The sequence below is a fragment of the Myotis davidii genome, unplaced genomic scaffold (genome assembly GCF_000327345.1).
Source record: "Myotis davidii unplaced genomic scaffold, ASM32734v1 scaffold1910, whole genome shotgun sequence".
NCBI lineage: Eukaryota > Metazoa > Chordata > Mammalia > Chiroptera > Vespertilionidae > Myotis > Myotis davidii.
Window position 1 is genome coordinate 315067 of NW_006283016.1, and position 26416 is coordinate 341482.

Genomic DNA, 26416 nt, shown 5'->3' on the forward strand with positions numbered 1-26416 from the left:
GTCATATGTGGTTCCTTTCCCTGTCTTTTTCTTAGAAAATGAAAAACTTTAATAAGTGATATTTTTAGATTATGACACTGTTCTTCCCCTCATCTTTATTGGTATTATTATGTCTAGCAAATCTGTCTTTGGATTAGCAATACCAAGATGATGGATTAGGAGTTTAATGAGAGCAATCTTTCTTTTCCCCTTTATTCTTATTGAACTGTCAGATATAATCTTGCCGTTTCTAATACTTGCAGTTTAGGGAAATGTGGACTAACATGGCCAGATGGTAAGCCGGGGGCGCTATCATCATAAAAACACTCGCAGCAGTTGGAGGAGCCCGTGGCTAGCGAAGCTCTGTAGAGAGCATTGACTCCGGACAGTGGCCTGGGGTCCTAAGTGGTTTGAAGTCCCTTTGCTGTAGCTCATTTCTTAGGAGCCCTCATCTCTCTCTCTCTCCATGGCCTGGCTGTATCTGCTACTAATTACCCTTGAACTTTGAAGAAACTAAGCCTTACTTCCTTATTCTCTGTGGTGCTGAGAAGATGTGATAGCAAATCTTTTCAAAATAACTTAAGAGAACTCTCAGGTTAATTGATACATGTTGGTTCCTTATTACTGTATCTTTATTTTTTGTTGATATTTTTATTGATTTTTAGAGAGACAGGAAGGGAGAGGGAGAGAGAGAAAGAAACATTGATCAATGGGCTGCCTCCTGCATGCCCCCCACCGGGGATGGAGCCACAACTTGGGCATGTGTCCTATCAGGGAATCGAACCAGCAACCCTTTGGTGCATGGGACGATGCCCAACCAACTGAATCACACCAGCCAGGGCCTTAGTACTACATTTTTCCCCACCAGCTTACACAGACCTTTGTGACTAAGCATTTTGCCACATCCACTTTTTTTGATCCAATGATACCTTTATAAAAAATTATATATATATAATTATAAAAATGAGTTCTATGGCAAATCTACAGTTGGAGCCTCCGATGCTACCTCAGCACACATATTTGTAACGCTACTTTAAGTATTTTAATATATGTCCTAACAAGCTTTGTAACCTGCAGAAGGAACACAGAAGTGTCTGCTAAAGGTTGTGTTTCTCTCTCAGGAGACCTTCGAGAAGGCGAGCCTGAGCAGCAGCAGCAGCGGGGCAGCCAGCCTGAGGAGCGAGCTTTCCGAGAGCGCGGACCTGCCCCCCGAAGGGCTCCAGGCCCCCTGCGGAAGGGAAGAAGACAGGGCCTGTGACGAAATCCTGTCGGATGATACCTTCAACCTGGAAAACATCGAGAAAGGTCATTCTAGTGAAGGGCTGGCAGCACTCTGGCCTCCTTTCCGTTTCAGGGTTCATGTGCTTCTTTTTATTCACGTGCAGATATATACTCGGAGCTCGATGATGACTTGGACATTTCGGACAACTCCAGCAGCTCCAGTTCCAGCCCTCTGAAAGAATCTACATTCAGTAAGCGTTCTTTACCAGTTGTGGACTCCAGCAGGTAGTAGGTTGGGCGTCAGGTAAATGTCATCCCGTACAGAACCCAGTGCTTGTTTCCCGGGTGCAGTGCTAATGGTGCAGGTGTGTCATCACTCTGAGCCCCCAAACCAACCCGCACTGTGGTTCTTTTGTTGCCTCAGTGGTCAAATCTTACCTCAGTTGCAGGTTAGATCTCCAGCCCCCGATCTCCAGCTAGTGTGGGAGGCAACCAGCTGAAGTGTCTCTCTCACATTGATGTTTCTCTCTCTCTCTCTGTCTCTCTCTCTAAAGATCAATGGGAAAAATATTCTCGGGTGAGGATTAAAAAAAAAAAAGAAACTTGGAGAATAAATTACTGTTGGTATAGACTAAGTTTTGTAAAATTTTATTTACATTAATGTAAAGGAATGTATTATTCTTAAAACACTAAAGTAACCTAAATAATTTAATTGTTTAGAACTATGAAAAAATATGTTCTATAAATTCAGTCCATATATGTTAATTTAACTCTTAATTTGAAACAGTAAAGAAAACGTCACACTGGGATACGGGAAAGAAAAATAATAGATATATTAAGATAAAATTTGAAGATGATAAGGAGAGAGAGGATTCAATTCACTCAACAAATCTGAAACTGAAAGAAAAGATGTCCTAATAGAAAATGGGGGGAAAATAAAAACTCTTTTAAAAGAGTAAGTTCATGGGATATTAAATCGGGTAGATAGAAATACTCTCTAAAATAAGTGAAAATAATTCTTACCAATGACTGTGTGACTTCTCACCAATGGCTATCTCAAAAAAGAAGGTTTAAAATAGTCTCCCTAAGGATAAAATTAGAATCCTAGGGATTTAGCTTCATTCTTTGTCCCTTTTCAAACTTAATTGGAAAATTGGTGACTAGATGTTTCAGATTTTCCGGATAATCCCAATTTCTGACACTCTGCTCTGTTTTTCCTATGAATTTCAGCCTGCTAGGGAAAAATGTCTTTTTAAAAATTTTTAAATATATTTTTATTTATTTTAGAGAGGAAGGGAGAGGGATAGAGAGAAACACCAATGGTGAGAGAGAATCATTGATCGGCTGCCTCCTACATGCCTCCTACTGGGGATCGAGCCCGCAACCCAGGCATGTGCCCTTGGTTGGAATCAAACCTGGGACCCTTCTGTCCGCAGGCCAACGCTGTATCCACTGAGCAAAATCGGGTAGGGCCTAGGGAAAATGTCTTGCTTTGTAATTGGGAAAATATGAATATTGTACCGTAAAAATATCCATGCATATAAATATGTGTAGCAGATTCTAGAAGCAGTTAATTACTATTTTAAGATGAATTAAGTGTTGTATATCTCCAGTAACAATGGCGGGAGGGTCAGTGAGAAAGAAAAAGTTGGACCCTTAAATTTGCACGTGGTAACTTGCAGCTGGCTGTCTTGGCAAAGCTTTTGGATGATTATGGCATAGATGTGTTATTGTTCTTTGTTAGCTATTAATAATGGAGTTTCTTTGCTTAGCATCTTTTCTTTATTAAAAAAGACCCTAGACAAACCTGTCAGGTAAATATTAATTTGCAACATTATATTTTAGCTGGTGCTTTTATAAATGAAGATCTTCTTTATACTGTGTACAATTTCTCAGATAATAGAATGTGGCACGTTTTAAGCAACCAACCAACCAAATAAATGATTTGCAATGGGAAACTATGTAATTATTTTTATTTTCTTGTTCCAGGCACTTTAAAGAGAAGTTTCAGTGCTTCAGGAGGAGAAAGACAATCCCAAATGAGGTATGTACACATTGAGCTCTTAGAAATATTTTTAGACTCCATGGAGCTGAGTTATTGCTGGCTAACTTGAAACCTGATAGCTAACAGTTACCCTGGGCATGTGGAAACGGAGGTTGTGAGAGCCCACCCTCCCAGAACTGATGTAGTTTACCAAGCAGTATACTGGGAAGAGTGCTAAGCTTGGGCCTGGTTTTAGTTTGGCTTTCTGACCTTCAGCCAGTCAGTTCATTTCTTTGAGCTCAAGGGTGGGACAGGGAGGTAGGGCAGTTGTGCTTTTATGAGATCATCAGGAACCCTGACTCCTTATATTTTGTTCTGTGTTTTTTTTTTCACATCTCCAAGGAATAGGTTTTATCCTCTTGGTAAATGTGGACCACATCACACCCACCTGTGGCCTGCGGGAAGTGGAAAGGGAGACACGCCCCTTCCTTTTAAGCACATGACCCATTTGTGCTCATCCCTTCTGCTCACATACCATTGGCCAGAACTTTGTCATATGACCACTTCTCGCTGCAAGGGAGGATGAATATGTGTGGGGGATTCTGTTTTAAAAGGAATAAGAAATTGTTGTTTTGGGATAACTAGAAGTTTCTACAACAGTTGATTCCTGGGCTTAGGACTAAAACAAAACTATTCAATTTGGCCTTCTGCAAGTCTCTGGCTACCGACCTTCCTGAGAGCAGTTTCTGTGGCACTGGGGGAGGCTGGTGTGACAGAAGCCTGGTTGTGGTGGTTTTAGGAGTGACAGGGGGAGGTTGTAGAACAATTGAAGAAAGTGAGGGGTGAGCTGGGACAGTTAGCTGGTGGGGAATGTCGATGGAAAAGGACCTTCTAGAATCTTCTGCAGGCTGAATGGGACTGAGGAGAAGCAGGCCCTGGAGAGGAGAAATTTAGGATGGAAGAGAAGTGATGGTGGACAGTTTCCGAGTGGCTTGGAGCCAGAGAGGGGGCCTGGGAAAGGTGAAGTGACAACCGTTTCTCTGTGTCTGAGAAATGGAGGCAAAGATAAACTGCAGCTTAGAAAGCAGAGAACAGGGATATTAAGGAAAGTAACACTTGGTGGGTTTTGTTTATTAGATGATTGGATGGTCTAGATTTGAGGAGTGTGATCAACCAGGGAGAAGCAGATAAACATTTCTGAATTGATATGGACTATATTTTTTGTTATCTTGGCTAAATACCTAGGGTGACATGGTTGGAGCATATGATAGGTTTCTGCTTAACTTTTTTTAAAAAATATATTTTATTGATTTTCTACAGAGAGGAAGGGAGAGGGATAGAGAATCAGAAACACCGATGAGAGAGAAACATCGATCAGCTGCCTCCTGCACACCCCCCACGGGGATGTGCCCGCAACCAAAGTACATGCCCTTGACCGGAATCGATCCCAGGACCCTTCAGTCCGCAGGCTGACGCTCTATCCACTGAGCCAAACCGGTTAAGGCTCTGCTTAACTTTTTAAGAAACTGCCGAGGGGTTGTATCACCTCTCCATCCCCACTTTGAGAGAGATGAACTTCATGTGTATATTGAGAGGGGGTGAAGCAGATGATAGTGTTTGTGGAAAACATCCTTTGATGTGTGTATCTCTGAAATGATAAGAAGTAAGAGGGAAAATAGAACTCACTGTTCATGGTGGAGGAACTCTCACAAAATATCTACTTTCAAATAACCATATGAATAGACATCCTTATTGTTAACATTTGTTTGATGTTTTGTGCATCAACAGAGTTAGACAAAAGCTGGGTTAATGTCTGTCAGGAAAAAGCCATTCCAAATTCAATAATTAGGACTTTATTTGCAATTTCCAACTTTAATCATTTTCAGTGATCCAAGTGATGTAAAATCTTCTTCCTTTATTACTATTGCTTCCTTTATTACAAGAATTGGGAATGGGCTTGACTTTTATCAGTTTCTAGCTGGGTTTTATAGTCTCACTCAGTATATATATTGATAGTTCTAATCCAATAAGCCATTAAATTTTATTTCCATTTACAAAGGAATTATTCTGTTTGGTGGAATTTGATAATGCACACAGGGCTTCAGCCTCTTCCATTGTCACGTACACCCCAATCCTGCTAAGCTTTGGTCACTGTATCATGACCTTAAGAACATCAATTGATATTACTGTGTGTTGGTACATAATAGACTATGCCCGGTCTTTTATTGCATTGTCTAGGACACAGTGCACTGCACAGAGGTTCCAGTCCACAAATACCTGTAATTAATAGTTGCATGATTTTTATCTTGGCAGAAATTCTATATTTCTCACTGTACTAGGACTGAAATCTCACCTACTGGCTTGAACTTACAGCCTTTGCCATAGTCACAGCCTAAGGCCCCACTCCCTCTTTTCTTTAAGATTCTGTTGCTCAGGCAACAAGATTTTTCCGTGCTTGCTTGCGTCCTGTTGCTAAGGCAACAGGATATAGTTGGCAGGCTAGTTTATGACATTGGATGTTTGTCGCAGCAGAGATGCCTGTGGTTCACAACTTTGATAAACCAGTGAATGCATAATTGTATTCAGGGGTGGGTGCCTGACTCTAGTCTTTGTATATTAAGATGATTATGGGCATTTGTAACCATCCAGTATCCTACACATGGCCAGAAAGGCCCTTTTGTAATCTCAGGACCTATGGATCTTGCCTCCTTTTCTTTTCAGATATAGTGGAAGGGTAGAAGGGAGGGAGGGCAGGGATGGGGTGGGGAGAGCAAAACATTGATGAGAGAGACACATCGATTGGTTGCCTCCCTCAGGTGCCCTGACTGGGGCTGGATCAAACCTGCAGTCCAGGTATGTGCCTTTGACTGGGAATTATTCCTTCTGTATGTGGGGGATACGCTCTAACCACTGAGCACACCAGCCCGGGCTGAGCTATGCCCTCTTTGAAGTTTCTGAGGGCAGGCAGAGGCCATCCCTTTTCTTTCTTTATACATCCCTTATCCCAGGGCTAGGGAGAGTACATTAACTGTGCAAGACTGGTGAGATTCATTTACTTTTTAAGGCTCTGGAAACATGGGCTGGAAATGGGACAGAAAAAATAATAGGATCAAGAGAGGGCTGGTTTGGTAGGGAGTTAGGAGGAATGGAAAAGGATAGGGAAGGAACTCACAGTTGGATGTAAAGATTTTAGCATTATTCTAGTACTTGGATGTTAGGTAGTAGGTAATGAGTTCCAATTTTGTTATTACTTATAACTTAGGTATATGTTGCACGCATGTATCAAGATCTCTATGATGAAAATGAATTGCGTAGGGTAAGAGAATCACCAATCATGTTTATTTGAATCCCTATATGAGTGCATTACTACTCAGCAAATGACTATCAGGTGCCTCATACTTGGTTGATGTTGTATATATTTTTGTTGGATTGCATTAAATTGAAGTGTGGTTCTTATAACTTGTGAGGACACAGATTTATTTTATTTTATTTTTTTTAAATCCAACTATTAAGAAATGGGGTCTAAACTTTAGTGGAAAAAACGAGGTTGAAGGTTATTTATAGCTGTCCTTGGTGGGGTCTTGGGCCACCTCCCCTGGGTTGAAGGCGCTGAGACCAACTTGCAGAATGATCAGAAAATCTAGAATTTTAAGGCAGTGCAAACAAGTGATATTAATAATACTGGAAACTTTAGGAAAGATATAATCCTTTTAAATGAAAAAATCATCTTATCTCATAGTTTCTTCTTTAGACATCAGGGACAAAGTGTAGAAAAATAATATATCTAAAAATTAAATATTTCTTTCAATACAAATCAATATGTTCATTTTAGTGTAACAAGAAAATCATTCAAGATGCTAAGAGATTTAGGCTCCTAGTCACTAGAGCTGATAAACAACTCTGACGGGACAAGGCTCTTCTGTTGCTCAGTGGGCTGTCAGGTCCGCTCTGGGTTCAGATATGTTTATTTTCTTCTTTACTGAATTCTTTCTTTTTTTAAAAAAAATATTTTATTGATATTTTACAGAGAGGAAGGAAGAGGAATAGAGAGAAACATAGATGAGAGAGAAACACATCGATCAGCTGCCTCTTGCACGCCCCCTATTGGGGATATGCCCGCAACCAAGGTACATGCCCTTGACCGGAATCGAACCTGGGACCCTTCAGTCCGCAGGCTGACGCTCTGTCCACTGAGCCAAACCGGTCAGGGCTTTACTGAACTCTTGAGAGTGTCTTAGGGGGAAAAACTTTATTCATTTTTATAATCTATTTTTAAACCATAGGCTTTCAGTAAATGTTGGTCAAGTCCAAGTTGAACAGCCCTTCTAATGACCCCTAATTCTGTTTTCAGGGACTTCACTGGGGGAGTGGTATCAAGACCAAGACCAGGTAATTTAGTGTTGGCAGCAATGAAATCATGCATGCCTCCCTGAAATTCAGTGTAATGTATGTTATAGCTTCTTATCTTTCCCCCTTTTATTTCTTCAGCTTTGCTGCCTCTTGACCTGCTTCTGAAAGTGCCACCCCTCATGCTCAGGGGCCACATTAAGGAGGTAGAGGCCGAGCTAGTGACAGGGTGGCAGTCCCACAGCCTCCCCACTGTGATCCTCCGCAGTCTCAAAGATCATGGTAGTACTTATTAGATCAAGTTCATGTCAAGCGCACAAAGGGTGAACACAGAATTCTAGTTGGGCCTGAAGTGTCTGAATGATGCTTGGGAGGTAATTTTAATACAAACAGCAGAGGGATCTTGTTTTGTCTATCATTATTTGGCATTTAAGAGTATCAAAACGCTTTCTGTGTTCACTTATTTGATGTAAATATGGGCTGTTTTTTTTTAATTTGCATTTATGCTTTGGTGGGAATAGTAACCAGTTGAACTATTGGTGCTTAAAGTGCATACCTATGAGAAAAAAATATATAGCAGCTATATTTTGCATACATGTTTCTGTAAGCTCTAGACCTATACGATACAGGAGACTAAAGCCCATTTTTTCTCTCTCCTTTACTCTGATACAGATAGTTCTTTTTAATTATTTGTATTTCATTAAAACAATATATCACATTGTTTCTTTAATAATTTAATAATTATGGATTCTTAAAATATAAGTATTTATAATAATGGTTTGAGGAGGGAAAAGAGTTTCTGATTTCTATTGAAGAGGATTGAAGTACAACGGTAATGGTAAAATTGTCAGCTAAACCTGGACAGTTCAGGAAAAAGTTTAGTGATTGTGCTTTTAACATGAGTAGGAGTATATGACTTGAGTATAAAGTTCTGTTTGACTACTTTGGTTAATTTGGAGTTATTGCTTAATGCTATTTTCACTTTAACTTCCTTAATTGACGTGTTTTTGTAGTGTTAACATGTAGTGAACAAAGGTGATGTGAATTGATTTCCTGTAATATTAGTCCATCTCTCTGTATTTATTAGAGTTACTTTGAACAGTTATTGAGACTTTGGGGCTATTTGCACTGTCAACATAGATATAAAAGAGGATGATTTTGTTATTAAGATGCCCAAAGCTCTCATGTTGACTGTGCTCCTCTTCTCCTACTATTTTGGCATAGGGTAAGTTCATAGCTTCATCGTGAAGCTAAAACAGTCATTGTTGATTAATTTTTTAACAGCAAGAGCAGACCATACACACACACACACACACGTAAATGACTCACAGTTCTGTTGTGACCCATAACAGGGATTCCTTTTCTTAAAGGACATGATTCCTTCTCCTAAGGGTCAGATTAAGATTTGACTTGATGTCAGTGAAATTGATCAGATCTTTGGACCTTTTTAGCCCAGTTTACATGTAATATACTGTTTGTTATACTGTTCAACTTCTTAAATATTCACTGATTCATATATCTTTTAATTTAAAACAGAATAAGGTATAGCATTTGTGAGTGTTGCCAGTGAATGCTAAAGTTTACCCATAAAGGAGATTAATAATATAGAACACATTCATGCCTATGACAGTTTGAGTTACAACTTATGGTAGTAGGTGGTAGGTTTCTATTTTCCAGTGGAAAAACAATTCTGTATATTTTCTGTCCTAAAACAACTGGTACCAGCCCCACCCTCATCTGCAAATCATGCCCCTCTCCAGTTGTCCCCTCTGTATCTCTAGCCTAACTCAGAGAATAAAAAGGCGGAGACACTGTAGCTCTGGTTATACTTTAGGTCTTTGTTACCCAGAATAAGTACAGCACTGGAATGTGTGAATGATTTATTCAAAAAAACAACAAGCAAGCAAGCAGATCATATTAGTATTTCATTCATTTAAAATTTTGATTTTGCTTTATTGGATAAAAAGGAGCATGCTGGAAATTATGTATAAGCAACAGCTACAGCTCTGTATTACCTAAATGTTCTAGAAAAAATTGTCATGGAGGGGATTTATGTCAAAGCCTGGGTATGCCCCCAGGACTGTAGCTAGTATGTGAACATCATTTTTTATGGGCTCTGGCAGAACAAAGGGTGAGAACTATGATTTTAGAGTCCCACGTGGCTGAGTTGTAATAAGATCCTGCTGACATTGTACTCCTAAAATGTGGACTTCTTGGTCCATATTGTGATGATACAGCAGAATCGAAACTCCTGTAGAACCAATAACTCTGGAACCATTTCAGGTGAACACAATGACAATGAAAAGTTTGACAACATATATTTATATTGATTTCAGAGAGGAAGGGAAGAGAGAGAGCTAGAAACATCAATGACGATTGTTGCCTCCTGCATGCTCCACACTGGGGATTGAGCCCCAACCCACGCATGTGCCCTGACCAGGAATCAAACCATGACCTCCTGGTTCATAAGTCGATGCTCAACCACTGAGCTACACTGGCCGGGCTTATTCTTTCTTTTTATACTAATTAGATTGTGTAAATGTTTTATAGACTTTCTTTAGGTTATATAATAGACTATAGTTCTCTGCTAATAGAAATAAAAATTTAGGAATTCCTATAGTGCATAGGTGAAAATACTAACAATATTTAACATGGAATCCGTGGATGGATACAAATTTTAAACATGTTGATTATTTTAGCTCTGCTTCCCTAACTTTAGTCACTTACAGATTTTCATTGCACAGCTGGCCATACCTGAGTACCATCTGCACTACTATTTTCCTGATATTTTTTAAAAGTTTTTGAAAGGAACATTAAATTTTATTTTAAATTACAGTTTATATTTAATATTATTTTGTATTAGTTTCCTGTGTACATCATAGTGGTTAGATAATCATATACTTTGCAATGTGTGCCCTTCCTTCCTTCCCCCCTCCGATATTTCCAGTGCCCACTTGGCACCATACATAGTTTTGACTGGATTGACACTGATATTTTCTCTCCCTTGCTCAGTTCTCATTTTCATCAGCATAAGTAGGCACCAAATTGATGTATGGAGATTCTTATTCTCTGTGTTTTGACTAGAAATTGTCACTTCATGATATCTGGGCTCTTAATTTTGTTCTCTTACTAGGTGACAGAGAATCTATTTTTATACTTATCTTTTGCTCATAATGATCTGATCTAAAGAAAATAGTCAGTGTTGCTCCCAAATATTCCAGAGAGCACAGCTAATACTCTCTTCTAATGAGCAACCATTCAAATTAGTAGCTTACGTTCAAGTTAGTCATTCACAATAGGTACTTAATACTAAATTTCACAATTGCAAAAATGATTCTGAGTCCATGCCTTCTCTCATTTTACTGCATAAAAATTCTTTCAGCATAGAAAAATGTGCTCCCCAGATTTTAATCAAAACTTATAATACTAGTTTATACTATGCGATTTGGCATATAATTATATACTTTCTATATCGCTTGTTGGGATTTGGTTATATTAGCTCTACCTTCCAAACAGATTATAAGCGTCGTTAGTAAAGTTTGCATATATCTGGATCATTTCCTCTGAGATCAGGCCCTTGAAAACTTATTGAGTGACTGATGCAGACCTACCCTCTATCCATCCTTGTCTATCCTTGCTAATGGAAACAGCTGCATAGTAATCTTATGATTACTTCAAGGATGAAAACAATGATATTTTAATGTTAGACTTCAGATTGGAGAAAGGGTAGGTGACATTTCCTTTGCCACCAATAATTTTCTTCCAAATTCTTCCTGCCAAGTGAGGCAGTGAAGGAGTATAGACCAGGTCCCAGAAGGATGCTGCCAGAGATATAGATTTTCTTTTTCACATTCTTTGTAGGATAATGTCTTTCCAAAGAGATACTCAGACTCACAAAAGTTACCTATGATCCCAACCCAAGACCAGGTGCCAACTGCAAATCACCCATTCAGTGGCAGCTCTCATCCCGTCCGGAGGGTTTCTGTCCTGGGTGAAAGGCCAAGCTACACCCCCTCTGGTCAGAGGAAAGGGAGGTCAGTGTGGCTTGGGTGATGGGGCTAGCTCTCTGTTCAAAATAACTGAGTCAATACAAAAGCCAGGCTCTCAAGTTCCAAATTGGCATTATTCATTATTTTAATAAAATTAAAAAAATAGTTTTGGAGTATATCCAACTATCCTTTGAGTTATCATGATACTAGTATAGTTACTTGAGTAAAGAGGACAGAGACAAGCCAGTCAAGACTAATGACAAGAGGCCTTTCTTCTAGCGGGGCCACCTGCCTGCCCTCCAGTACATCCGGGACCTCACCCATGCTTGACTAACATTCCCCACTATGGACTCCATAGATTATTGGGGATGCTGTAGATAGTGAGTTATGTAAGTAATTTTTCAAACCATATTGGAATGTAAAAGCACAATTCTTAAAGTTATTCTTTAGCAAGTGTTCCAGTTTTATTTAATCTATTAATGATGGAACCAGATGGAGAATAAAAGAGCTGGTTCCAAGAGCATTTAAGGAGCAGGGCTTATTACAGTTAGTCAAGAAAGAAAAGCCGAAATAGCATTGCTAAATTAAGCATAAGACTGGTGAAGTTTCTACAAAGGAATTAAACCATGTGTGTTTGTGATTAACTTCTTGTTTGGCCTATGAAGTCATACCAATAGGTCAGTTTCTGCAGGTAAATCCCTAACTAGCTGTAAACTAGCTGCTCCTTTATCGGTGTGGATTGTTAGTTAAATATACTGGGACATTACCCAAAAGTGTTAGATTAGGATCAAGTGGGGTTAGGAAATGATCTAACATGATGCCAGAGAATTAAGCAATGATCATTTTGCCTAGTCTTTCCATGATTGGGATAAATTTTTCTTGTTCAGGTAATTGAATAGGGTTGGGGGCATCTTTTCTTTCTGTTTGTTTTTTTTTTTAATTTTTTTGATTGATTAGCCTTTGGATTCTCAATGCTGAAGATAGTGTGGTTTTCACACCACAATATTTTATTCCTGAGAACCTGGGCTTCATCAATTGAGTTGACTTTCAGAGAAAAAAATAGTTCCCTTTAGCAGGAATAAATGAGTCAGCATGACTTGGTTAGTCATTGTAGCATTGCATAAGAAATACCTAAGTGAGAAGAGTCAGGCTGTATAGACCAGACCAAATACATATGTTATTTTTAGTCCCAAAATTCAGGAATAAAATTTAATTCTCTGTATTTTCCCAACACTGACCTTAATTATTATATCAAGCCCCTTCCAGATATCAGAAAACATGGTCAAGTACCCTAAATCTAAATGTCAATGTGTTGGTGATTTCTTGATTATATCAGGTTCAAAGTCAGACAAACCGAGGATTGCCCTTCTCTCTCTCCTTCCCGGGGTGATATTTTTGTGCCAAGGATCTAATTGGCATCATGGCACTGGGGCTTTGAGACCACGTGTGCTGGTGTCTGATCTGATTATCGAGCGTGGTTCCTCTTCTGCATTGGCATCCAGGGGCGTGACATAGCCCCACCTGACTTCCCGTTACAGTCCATGTTTCCACGGTGGCTGTGGAATGAAGGCAAGACCTTTGTAGGGCAAGCCCTCGCTCTGCTGGCTTCCCTTCTCCAGGGGCTGGGAGGTTAGTCTGACATTCCTGGGCCTGGAGGTTTGAGATCTCAGCACAGCCTCTTTGTCTCTGACAACCCAGGGAGCTATCTCTGTAGCCCACCCAACCCGTGCCAATGCCGATGGTGCAGGTAAGCTCTGCATAACCAGGGCCTCTCAGAGTTCCCCTTGGGAACCAGCACCCAGCCTTGCCACTCCTGAACCCCCAAACTCAAAGACAATTCCATCAACCAACTCTTTCCTCCTTTCTGCTCCCACCCAGACTTCGTCTAAGGTGAGCTGCAATTTGAGTCTCTTCTGAGGCTTTCTTTCCTCCTTTTCTCTGTATCCTCCCTCCTCAGGGAATCTTTATGTCATCCAGGAAGGGTGGGAAGATGAGCTTATTCAGCAATTATTCTGTTGAATCTCTCTGCCTTCTGCTTAGACAGATTATTATTTTTTTAAGCCCAGGAATATACTTGCTCTTTTCCTTGGTTCCTCTTTGCCACTCCATCCTGGGGGAATGCTGGTCGCACTCTGCTTGCTCAGCAAGGGGAGTTCATGAGGTGGAAAGGGAGTGTGGGAAATAATACAACAGAACATTTCGACAGCCTCTTGTCATGCGTATTGTGTAGTCATTTCTACGAACTTTGACTTTAAAAATCTTGAGGTTATATTTTGCAGAATAACTAAAGAGATAGCAAGTTTAGAATTGGGGACTCCCTACCTAGTTGAGAGAGAGAGAGAGAGAGAGAGAGAGAGAGAGAGAGAGAGAGAGAAGGATGAAATGCATAACATCAGTGCAACTAAGTCAGAATTTAAGAGCGCAGGGCTTCAAAGCAGCCTTGCTTCTTTGGCCTTTAAACTGCTCCTATCTGAAGGTTCAAATGCAGGGGGGTTGAAGGGAGCCTGCTCGCTCAGAGGGTGAAAGAAGCTGAGGCTTTGATGTAGCTCCTGCCATTTTGTGGGAAATCCCACCAGGTGTGGCTTTAGGGGGACTTGGCCCTACTTGGGCCCTACTTGGACTTGGACCAACAGGGAGTTGGTCTACGATGGGAAGATTCCGTGCCCAAGCTCCCAGCCTTCTCTCTCACTTCCCTCTCCCTTTCCACCAGATGTCCTTCTCTCTCAGTGACTGGAGCCCAAGCTACTGCAGCCTCTTGGCTCCCGTTCCCCCCAGACAGTCACACATGCCAGTCCAAGCCAAGCCTCTGCCTTCAGCTCTCGGCCTCCTCTCCTGAGATCACCTTCCCTGAAATACAGTCTCCCGCATGGCTCCTCGCCATCACATATGGTCCCTGGCTGTCTATCTCATCAGCCGTACCCACACCTCCTCATTGTACTGCACACCGGATAAACTGGACACTAGCTGCTCTCCAGAGGCACGTAGCTGACTCCTGTCCTTTGCTGGAAATGTTTCTTCTACTCAGAAGCTCTCACTCAAGTCTACCTTCCCTCATACCAAAGCCCCCTCATTCTGCATGGGCTTCACAAACGAAACCTTTTACGAACTCTTGGCCCTCCATTCCACCGTTGTTTGGGTGAACCTCCCATGGTCCTTTGTTCACCTTCTAAGCACAAGGGTTGATTGTTGAATATTTGTAGATTTGAACTACAATTCAGTTACTTCATTTCATCTTAATTAAAAGTAAAGGGAAGAAATGAGAGTGAATCTGTCCACCATACTTAAATGTAAACGGTTGTATTGTCTTTTAATGGAGAAGTTGGTCCAAAAGAGCGAAGGCCGTGTATGTTTCAGCCCCATTCATAAAGGGAAAATATTTTTCACTTCTTCAGGGAGCTCCTGCCTGAAACTTTCTATCCTCCAGTTGTTCAAAAATTGCTGACTCTCAGCAAAGAGAATTCAGGAAAATACTAGGTTGATACTATATCTTGGTCAATTGGGGGAATACAATGTAATCCATCTTTTGCTCAGTTTACAACAATTAACAGCTTGCACTGTGAGCTGTAGTTTTAATAGATTGGAGCCCTAACTGGTTTTGCTCAGTGGATAGAGCATTGGCCTGCGGACTGAAGGGTCCCAGGTTCGATTCCGGTCAAGGGCATGTACCTTGGTTGCGAGCACATCCCCAGTAGGGGGTATGCAGGAGGCAGCTGATCGATGTTTCTAACTCTCTATCCCTCATCCTTCTTCTCTGTAAAAAAATCAATAAAATATATTAAAAAATAAATAAATAGATTGGATGTATAGTGTAAATCAAGTCTCAGAGAACAAGAATGGGCCATGACTGACCTGGTATTGTAACGTGCCAGGACCTAATAAAGCAGAAGATAGTGCACTGCACAGGTGACAAAGGCCTAATGCTTTTTGTGTGAATAGTTAGGATGCATAGTGTTTTCAGTGTACTGATCTGAAAGATTTATTGAGAGAGAATGCTTTAAATCTCAAAATGATATAGCTAACATTTGCCATTAACCTGGTAGTTATTAATATTTAAATAAGAAATACAAGTTTTGAAAGGTCTCTATTTGGATTTTTATCCCTTTTTGTTTTCCTAAAATTATTAAGAGCTTAATAAGTATACATTTTGGAGTGAGGGAATATAAGAAATTATGAAGATTTGATCATGTAGAAAAGAAGGAATAATAGTTCTCATACCCAGAATTAGCCGAAGTTGTTCAGGAAATCAAGAGGGTTTGCAAATGTTATAGCTAGACTCCCTCCTATTATTTCCAGTCTCAAAGTTCCTTTTTCTCTCCAGCCATAACTCACATCTCAGTAAATTTTCCAGAGCACACCAGGAGTGCTGAATTGGTCATGGGGTCCTGCTTTGCCATGATACAGCAGCAGCAGGTTCCTGAGCGACTGTTCTCATGGTACCTGAGACTAAACATTACCTTTAACCTAGGTGATGGAGTAGGAAATAACTTTAAATGGAAAAAAGCAGCAGATTACGTGATAATGCTTTTAATATATAAAATGCAATAAAAGGATTAGTATTCAGAATATGTAAAGAGCACTTACAAACAAATAAGAAAACAACAACAACAACACATGGGACACAAATAGGAAATTCACCAAAGAAGTACAATAACCTCGTTGCCTTCAGATAAACACACACACACACACACACACACACACACACACACACACAAATCTCCTGGAATCGGATTGGTAGAATTGAGAAGTATATAATGTTGATCAAGTTATAGATAAATGGATTCTCTTCTGATCAGAGTGCAAGTTGAGTTAGCCACTTTAAAATGTATTTGTTAAAATAAGAATTATGTATACATGAAGGCCCAACTAGTATTTAATTTCTCCTCAACTTCCCTAAAAGACCTTTTGTACTTATGGACAATGAGGCATATGCATGTACACTCACTGTGGCATCACTTATAAGCATGAGAAATTGAAAGCAAACTCAGTACCCATTAAGACAGAGGTGGCACCCTGGCGGTTTGGCTCAGTGAATAGAGCATTGGCCTGCAGACTGAAGGGTCTCGGGTTTGAGTCCAGTCAAGGGCACATACCTCTGTTGCAGGCTCCTCCCCGCCTGGACCCTGGTTGGGGCTTGTGCAGGAGGCAACCAATCGATGTGTCTCTCTCACACTGATGTTTCTCTTTGTTTTTCCCTAAAAATCAATGGAAAAATATCCTTGGGTGAGTATTAACCAAAAAACCCCCACAAGACAGAGGTGGCTAAGTAAACTGTGCTGCACGCAGAATGCTCAGTGCTACTCAACAGTGGGTATGAAGAATGAGCCAGAACTCTGTGTTGGTAAAAAGAGTCTCCATGCCAGACTGAATGAGAAAAAATCGAACAAGTCTTACGATGTATCACCATATATTTTTAAAAAGAGAAAGAATTCATAAGCTAATGCTATAGATTTTCTACAATAGTAGTTTTCAAAATCTTTTGGCAATGACCCTCAATAAAAAACACATTTTATATCTTGAATGAGTGAACTCTTGCTACATGCAATGCACTCTGAAAGTTTTCTATCCTGTTCCACGTCATTCCATCCCATTTTTCAAAATGCTGGTCATGGCCCATTAACCTCGTTTCAGGATCAACCACAGTTTGAAAAATACTGCTGTGATATTGAAGCTTATGTATGGAAATGGAGAGAAAAGCGACTTGGGAACACACCACGCTGATAGCAGAGGCGACCTCTGGGGAGGAGGCTGATGGGGGGTGGTTCCAGAGGGCCTCCTGCTCTTCTGTAATATTTAGGTTGTTAATATGTTTGTTTGCTTGTTTTACAAGGGGCATGTGTAATTAAACATTTTAAATTTATTTTTTAGAGAGTAAGCAATCAAAACTATTATCCGAAGACAAGGATTTATTGGACTTGAGGGAGAATAGTCAAAGGTTTTTAAGAAAAACAAGTTTACGTTATTTTGCATAATTGAGTCATTCAGAAGACAGGCATTCTAGCTAACCATCTCTGTTTTTGTATCTAGGGCCACAGATGAGCACATTCTTGTGGCAAGGTAGAGTCAAACCCATGTGACATGCCACTCAAAATGTCATCACAAATCTAAGGACACTCTGCCAGGCTGGGAGATTGTAACTCGTTTCCTAGAAGTATGAAGTCCACATATCAAAAACATAAAGTGGGCAACATAAAAATGATCAAGAACTAAGCTGTTTAGTTTATGAAAATGCCAAGTTAATGTTGCTGGTGCAACATCAACTGGGCCACATTACATGGTCTCTAATTGTTGCTATGGGTCTAGACAAACAGTTGCATTTTCACAATTATTTCGGCAAGAAACCACCACTGGAGAAAATATGGCACATGTACTCTCAGTCACCTCTGCAGGCTGTAGCTCCAGTGCTCTGTTTTCTGTTTTAGAGCTATCTTAATTCTTTCTGATTTACTTTCACCTTTTTACCCCAAGAGTAATTTATTAAACCTCATTCTAATGGTCAAGTAATTGATGCTTAAAAGGAGTTAGACACAGTTTTTAGGGAAGATAGATCCTTTAAATTGTAAACAAAGTATTAAATGCAGATGAACTAGAACTAGATTGTTTCTTGTGTGAATTTCTTAATTAACTCAATAAAGATACCCATAAAGAAAATAGTATTTGACACCAACCTAGCCTAAAACTGTGAAAGTAGTGTGGCTCTATGATGAGAATTTGGGATAAATTATAAATGTGTCCTATTGAGACCTGGACAGAAATCCAGGTGAAAATTATAATTTGTAATAATCAAGAGTTTGAAAGTTACTTAATTTGAACTTTTGTTACTTAGAATTTTTTATTGGGGGGGGGGGATTTCTTTTCCCTCTCTGTAAGATTGTCTACTCAGTGTTTGCATAAATGAATTAAACACTTAAAAGCATGATATTCTCTTAACTGCACATATCTGAATCCCAGCTTTTCAACGGCTGCCACTGACTCCTGGTGGCAGCCTCATGTAATTGCAGGCAAAATTCCAAGAGATAACTGGTCTTCCAGATGTTAGAAAGTAGAAGTCCGAGAAGTGAAAGGAAGAACTTGTGCATCTCCTATTATAAAATATTGAAGTGTTACAAGGTCCTTACATATTGTCTCATTGGTAGGATGAAGGTCTTTGCTTACCTTTTATTTCAGAATTTTACCCCATTTTCTACTAATAATCACTTTTAAGAGAGACAACCAGGGTCTTGACTAACTGAAAACGTATCATCCACAGCATCTGCAGGGATCGCTGTATCCCAGAGGAAAGTCCGTCAGATCAGTGATCCCATTCAGCAGATCTTAATTCAGCTGCACAAAATCATCTACATCACGCAGGTCAGTGTTTTAGCCTTTCATTTCCTCTTCATCTTAAATATAAATCTGCTGCTAATATTGCTTACAGACTTCGTGGAACATTTAGTTGAGTGAGTACTTGTTTTTATCCTCCCCAACTACAAATATCTGGGGACATCATGGCTTAGCAGCAGAGCTAGGGAGATAGAATAAAGGAAGCAAATATGGCTGGTTTTCCCTGTGACCTCCTCCCTGCTCTTTCACTGTTAGTGCCCAACCCAAACCAAACTTCAGTGCGAATGTGCCGTCAGTGTGGGGTGAAAGTGAGGGCCGAGATGGGCTTTTGAAACAGCTTTACCACAGACAGGAAAGAGGAAAGTTATGTCCACCCACAAATCCTGAGGATGCTGGCTTAAAACCAGGAACTCTCAGAGAAATGAAAACGGTAAGGACAGAAAATGCAGGATTGCGAAAACTCCCTTTTTCCAAACCTCAGCAACTGTCTGGCCCTGGGGAAGCGAGCACTGTTTAAAAATGGCTACCATGTACTTAAGAAATGTGTCTGGCTTGGTTGTTCATCTACTAAGGAGAGGAAGAGAAATCTAGAAAATAAAGGAGGAGCAGAGAGGGGAGTCACTACTTAAAGTCCCAGGGCAGAGCACACGAAAGGGACAGAATAGAAGGGGACCCCCCAGCCTGGGCTGAGATCTGGACCTCCCTGGAAAGGTCGGAGAAGTCCACGGAGGTGCTGCTCTAGGGAAACTCGCAAGGCGGCCTGCCTCGGGGGGTTGGGGTGAGCCACCGATGAGGAGGTGTCCTACCATGGAACTTGCTGGAAATCGGCACGTGAGCATGGCGTGATGGGGAGTGCCCTCTACAGGACCAGGAGGCTGCTCACGGGTAGGTGCCGCCCCAGGGACTCTGGGAAGCCACCTGCAGGGTTGAATCTGGCTGGGGGGACCCCATTGCTCTGACTGCTTTGTGCTAAAGGCCCGGGGCAAGGCAGGAGCATCCCTGGGAGCAGGGACAAGCTCCGCCCTCCTCCACTGTGTTTTCAGTGCTCCCTTCAGCGCCCTCTCTGATACAGCCGACCATCCTGCCAGCTGGCAAAGGAGTAGTCCAGTATCCCAAGCAGGGCTGTGAAGGGTGTATTTGGAGCTAAGAGGCAATAAATTGACAGCTGGCACACATAACCTGGGGGAGGGGGGTAGACATGGGAGACCTTTCTCTGGGACCTCCCCATCTACAAGTTCTCAATAGGAGGATGGGGGTGGGGGACTTGGTTAATAAATCAAATATCATGTGCCACATCTCTATTGAGGACAGATATTATATTCAAAATTGCGTTTCCACTTAACTACTGGCATAGATATATGGGGAAAGCATTCTTAACTTCAGTGTTATGGAAATAGCTTTAAATAGCTTATTGGCTGCCTCAATGATTAACTCATAAATTGAGAGAAAATATCCTTTGAAATTTAAATATAGTGTTCACATGCCTTCTTGCTAATTTATATATAATAAAAAACTTTTTAATGGATGTATTCTATAACTTTATTAGATTTCAACCTATTTTAAAGCAAGAATGAAACTATTATGATAATATTACTATTATACTCTCACACTGCCAGCCTAACAAATGGTTTCACATTTTTTGGCAAGATGGCATTCCTCGCTGTAAGTTCAGATATAACCATTGTGGTTTTTTAAATTGCATTTCCAGGACCCTTTAAAGTTTATGACGTTGCACATAGTAAGGAATGATTCCTCTTTGGGGAACTTTACATTACAGGGCTAACTAAAGTTAATGCCTTTCAAACACAGGAGACAAAGACAAGTCTAACCATTATACTAGTGAATTTGCTGGAGGCTCAAGACCAAGATACCTCTCTCTCTCTCTCTCTCTCTCTCTCTCTCTCTCTCTCTCTCTCTGCCAATCGCTCAAAGTAAAACGGAATTGACAAAACAAAATGAATCAACAACAAAAAATCTTCTTGTCCACACATTTATTTACTAGTCAAACTCTCAGACTTCGGCTGTGGAGGCCGACCCGGATTGCAGGGCCGGGCCGGTCCCTCCTGACAGCCAGCAGATGACCTGACAGGGGAAACGGTTCACTTTTGGCTGGAGGTGGCCTTTTCTCTCCAGTTTCCATGGAGACAGATCTGTAGAAATCATCCAAGAGCAACTATTTTAAAAGGCAGGATGTTAAAATCCTTACCCTGCCTTCACTGATTTGACATGTTTCAATCAACGTGGAGATGTAATCTTAAGACCAAAAAGCTGAGAATGAAATCAGTGGTTCATTTCCATCGCTGGAAGCCAAAGTCAGTCTCTGGGTATATCAGGTGACCAAGTACATATGTTACCTTTTAGCTGAGTCTCTGTGTGTTTTCCCTTAGGTAAGACCTGCCTAGCCAACATCAGCTTTGGATGTAACTCGGCATTTAGGGTTTGGTTGTTTTGTTAAATAAATGCTTTGAAAATTAGCATAGAGCTACGTGCAAGAATTAAATATCTGTCTCCCAGAGAGCAGACAGGCAGTTTGGCCAGAGCTGCTTTGCATTTTGCATCTCCATCTTCTCAACAACAAACGTTGCCAACAGAACAAAAATATCTGGTTGGGAAGAGCACTGTGCCGTCTCCTCAGATGCAAGTTGCCCTATGGACTGTGAAACTTACTGCCTTTCTCATAAGCGATGACGGATGGAAAGAGAACCATCCACACCCTCGCATCTGGATCTCCTGGGTCCTAATGGTGAGGGCGACAGGTTAAATAGAATTTAGGGTAACGCTGTGTTTCTCAAATGAACTCAGGCTTGCAGGGTTTGTAAATTCTAAGAGGAAGGCTTACATTTTGTGTATTTATTTTGATGATAATCTTGGAACATTTTACTTTAGCATTTAGAGAAATCTCTTAAGCAGCAATATGACAGAATAGGGTTTTTATTATGGAAAAGATATTAAGTCACTATCAGATGGAGCCCCACGGACTCCAAATGGTCTGCCGATGTATTCTTGGAGATACTAGAGAATGATGTTCTTTAAAAAGAATCCATATATTAAGCAAGTTTGGGAAAAACCTACTATAAAACATATGTATTGGATTTCATTTTTCCTTTTGTTACTTTGCAGTGAAAACAAACAAATGAAAATCAAGCTTTTAGACTTGTGAGTCATTATCTTTGCTAGACTCATTTCCTTCTTCAGTAAAATTCAGGCAGCTTATGGGGCTATTGTGATAAAGAAAAGACAGACTAGGAGATGTCTACAAATGATAAAGCACTATACCAGAGTGCAGCTTGTGGTGACGCTGTTTGCTCCAGATTACTGGTTGTGCAAGAGGACTCACTACCTCAGGAAGCATCCTTGCATGTTATGTAATGTCTTTAAGCTCCGTTTTCCTCACCTATAAAATAGTACCTGCTTTATAAGTTTGTTGTAGGCAAAACGTGCCTTACTGTGCATGAAAGAGTAATCAGAGCGCCCGGCACATAGAAATCATAGGTATTCATGTTTTATTCTTAGTACTATAGTTTTTATATATTTTTATACTTATGTCATCTGCAACTGGGTAAAATTTTAAATTCTTTCATGAAAACTTTAAAGATGCAGTGCTGTCCAGGGATAGTTATTCTAATAAGGTACAATATCTTTTTAATACCGCCCTGTGTATGAATATGAATCTTAGGTTGATGGAATGTTAGCTTACTCAAGAGAGTTTTCATGAGGATTAATTGAAGCTATCAGGAGAAGTAAAATAAGGCTCATTAAGTTAAATAAATAATAAGGATTTTAAGAGCATCTGAATTAGTAAGTTGATACTAGTAGCTGCCAGTACTGGGGTAAGCTGCCTTTAAAGGAATCTATGGACCACTGATGATTCACATCTTCAAAAGTTTGCCATAGCAGACAATTAGGTGTATCAGACCAGACTTTCTGCCTTTCTCTCTGACAGTGGGGACCATGCTGGGCAGCTACTAGACAGTACCAGGCCAACACTGCCACCTGGTGTTTAACTTAGGGAAGTGGCAACTTCTGGTGGGTAACAGTAGGAAATATCAAATTCCAAAGTATCTCGCTCAGGCACTTTCCCCATCTCTTTTCCACTCCAACCCATCACCCCCTTGCTAGGAAAGCATGCACATGCTCTCCTCTTCATAGTCTGATGCACTTCAGGTTAAATTCACCCACTTTTGCTAGTCTCTCATGCACACACATGTCATTTATACTCATTTTCCTTCTCATCTGTCTTCCAACTGTTTGCTCATTAATGGTGAGAGATCTGTCTCTCTACATTTCTTGATTTCCCCTTTTTATTAAAGGACAACATTAATTATGACTCTTTGCCTGGGGTAGGAAGTAGTAATCTCGTCTGGCTCAAGGTAAAACAAGCCATAATATTGACGTAAATGTAGATCAGCAGAGGTTCAGTGCAGTCAACCTATAAAACCTTTCAGGGCACACTGAAGGGCTTCTGAATCTCCCATCTTAATTCTTCTGTAATTAAACTGCGTTGACTCAAGCAAAGTCAAAGGATTAACTAGGTTATAGATGCATTTTAAAACTTTTTTCAATTGCATTATTCTTATTTTATATCATTACCTCCCGTATTCTATTGTGTTTGAGCTTATGGATAGTTTTTCTTTGCTATAAAATCAGTGGTTGTGAGCTCCTATAAACCCTATTCAGTGCTCTACTATTACCTTTTATATAACTCCCTGTTTTGTGGAACTTGAATAATAGATGTCCATTGTATTAGTCAGGATATGTTAAGTTATGCTGCACTAACAGATGCACCCTGGAGTCTCTTGACTTGTCACAATAGAGGTCTGCTTCTCACTCAGCTAACGTTGGCTGTCATTCACCTGTGGATCTGGCATCAGGACTCCAAGCTTCTTAACCTAGAGGAGGGGCAGGGATGGAGGAAGAACATTGGTTTTGCATGGCCTTGATCTTAGAATGACACATGTCATTTTCATTGGTCACAAGTAGTCACATGGCACCAAACTAAAACTGGGCGGGGGGGGGTGGGTGGAGTAATAATCATCTCTGCTACATTACTCTTTCTTTCTATCTGAGCTCTGTGTTTTCTTTTAAATCGTTAGAGTTCCTACTACCACATTTTTCTTCCTATTTAGTCTTTCATTTTTCTTACTGGTTCCTTTTCCTCTCCTTGCAAGACCTCTCCATATTTCAACACACCAAATGCCATTTTCACCAGGAGACTCCTTATCATGTTGACCCTATTTTTTCTCTGTTATCCATCTCCCAAACTTCACTTTACCCCTCTGTGCTTTTTAGGACCTTTGATTTCCTTGTAGAAATCCAACCTGCAAAGTAGGAAAAAAAACAATTTTTTGAAATCCCCATTGTCATCCAATCCCACATTTTCTAAGATTCTGCAGTGACTTCCAACTATTTACTTATTAAACCTAACTCACCCTGGCTTGGCCCTCATGTGTACTAACTCATTCTCTTCTCCTCTCTCCCTCTCTTCTCTCTCTCTCTTTTATTTTTAGAGGCTATTATGTATTTTTTTTATATTTTTATTGGTTTCAGAGAGGAAGGGTGAGGGAGAGAGAGAGATAGAAACATCAATGATGAAAGAGAATCACCGATCGGCTGCCTCCTGCACACCCCCCACTGGGGATGGAGCCCGCAATCTGAGCACATGCCCCCAACCAGAATTGAACCCGGGACCCTCCAGTCTGCAGTTCACTGCTCTATCCACTGAGCCAAACCAGCTAGGGCCATTCTCTCCTTCTCGATAAGATTGGTCTCTACAGTGTCCAGCTGTATATTCAGGAGCACTCCAGGCAGGCATCTGACTATGTGCTAACACAGATATGTGCTTCCTGGTCCAAAGTATGAGAGCCTTCAGGACAGGGCCTTGGTTAGAGAGTAAGCATGGTTTTTGCTTATGAGCATGAGCCAGACACCTAAATACCTGATAGAATACATTCTTCCTCATCAAGTCTGTTCTTTACAAAAGTCAATTTATATGTGCAATTAATATAATTTAGTTGTTATATGAAAAATAATGTCAATACAATGAAAGAACAGTAAGATAAATTAAGCAGCCTTTTGAAAGGCAGCAGAGTAATATATTTTTTCTGGATCATAGAATTAAAAATTGTAACATAGACTCATGCTATTTGGAGTACAATTTACATTCTTATTTAGTCCTGTTGAGCGAATATTGTTACACTGACCCCCCAGTAAATGCTTCCCCAGAGTCAGTCAGCTGTGCAGTGTGAACAATTTGCTTCTAATGATTGTTTTCTCACTTTATACAGCTTCCTCCAGCGTTGCACCACAATTTGAAAAGAAGGGTTATAGAGAGATTCAAGAAATCCCTCTTCAGCCAGCAGAGTAACCCTTGTAATTTGAAATCTGAAATTAAAAAGGTATGGTATGCTACATTTAGGAATTCTTCTTTGGCTAACAAAAACACATCCTTTGAGTTAAATTTCCCACCTCCTTTGCCCGCTACTCTTTCCTCTATTAAAGGGTATTTATTTTCTTAGTCCATTCAGGCTGCTGTAACAAAAATACCATAAACCAAAGAGCTTATGAACAACAGAGATTTATTGCCCACAGTTCTGGGAGCTGGAAGTCGAAGATCAGGGTGCCAGCCTCAGGACCCTCTTCTAGGTTGTAGACTGTCTACTTCTCATTGCATCCACACGTGACAGAGGAGACAGGGGAGCCCACCTAGGCCCCTGTTATAAAGGCATTTTTAAAAATAAGAGCACTTATAGAAGGCTTCCTTCCTCTGACCTAATTACCTCTCAAAGGTCCCACCTCGTAATACAGTCACCTTGGGGATTGGTTCCAACATACGAATGTGGGGGGACAATCATTCAGATTGCTTCAGACACTACGTCAAGAATATGTCTTTGCTTCTCATTTTCTCACCTTTATGTCTGAAGTCACTATTCTCAGAAGACCAGCAGAAAGTTCTTTCCATATTATTGAATGTTTTCCTAAGACTAAATGTTAGTAAATATTTTTACTCTAAATAGACTTTAATCTGTTTGAGAGAACTCTATCCCAATTTTTTATTAGAATGTTCTTCAATAAGCCCCTAAATTGAGCGTTGCCAGTCTGAGCAAGTCACGTAACCATCTCAACCATGATTTTTTATCCCCTCTGAGAACCTTACAGATAGGCTGAACTATTTGTAAGGTTCTTTCCATCTTGACATTCTACCACCTCCTAGACTTCAGGTGCTAGTAAATATTTCTATTCATACATTCAGAAACTAAATCACAACAAGGTCAAGTCAGCCAGACAGGAAGAAAATGGTTTGTTTCTGTTTAACAACATGGTGACAGGAAATCCCTTTGTCCTGCTCAATAGCATTTTAATACAAGCGTGAAGATGGTTATAAGCTCCCATACCTGTCCCCGAAAGACCCAAGGCCCGGGCAATTTGGGCCCACCTGGGTACAGATCCTTGGTCCCACTCCAATTTCATATAATTTTAAAAAGTTTCATCAGATACTTAAACGTTGGCACAGTCGTGCTTCTAATGACATTTTTTAAGGTTTCTTTTTCCTTCAGTGTCCCCAATCTTAGATATAAAT

At 40.4% G+C, this 26416-nt stretch overlaps 1 protein-coding gene across 1 annotated transcript in view; it reads left to right on the forward strand.

Moving 5' to 3' along the window:
- Nucleotides 1-26416, forward strand: part of NEK10 (NIMA related kinase 10) — a 139093-nt gene that overhangs the window by 99723 nt on the left and 12954 nt on the right. Inside the window, exons 27-33 of the mRNA XM_015562099.1 lie at nucleotides 1101-1284; nucleotides 1365-1451; nucleotides 3190-3244; nucleotides 7536-7573; nucleotides 7673-7813; nucleotides 18767-18867; nucleotides 25125-25235. Of these exons, the coding sequence (XP_015417585.1) occupies nucleotides 1101-1284; nucleotides 1365-1451; nucleotides 3190-3244; nucleotides 7536-7573; nucleotides 7673-7813; nucleotides 18767-18867; nucleotides 25125-25235 (717 nt within the window). The remainder of the gene's footprint in view (nucleotides 1-1100; nucleotides 1285-1364; nucleotides 1452-3189; nucleotides 3245-7535; nucleotides 7574-7672; nucleotides 7814-18766; nucleotides 18868-25124; nucleotides 25236-26416) is intronic.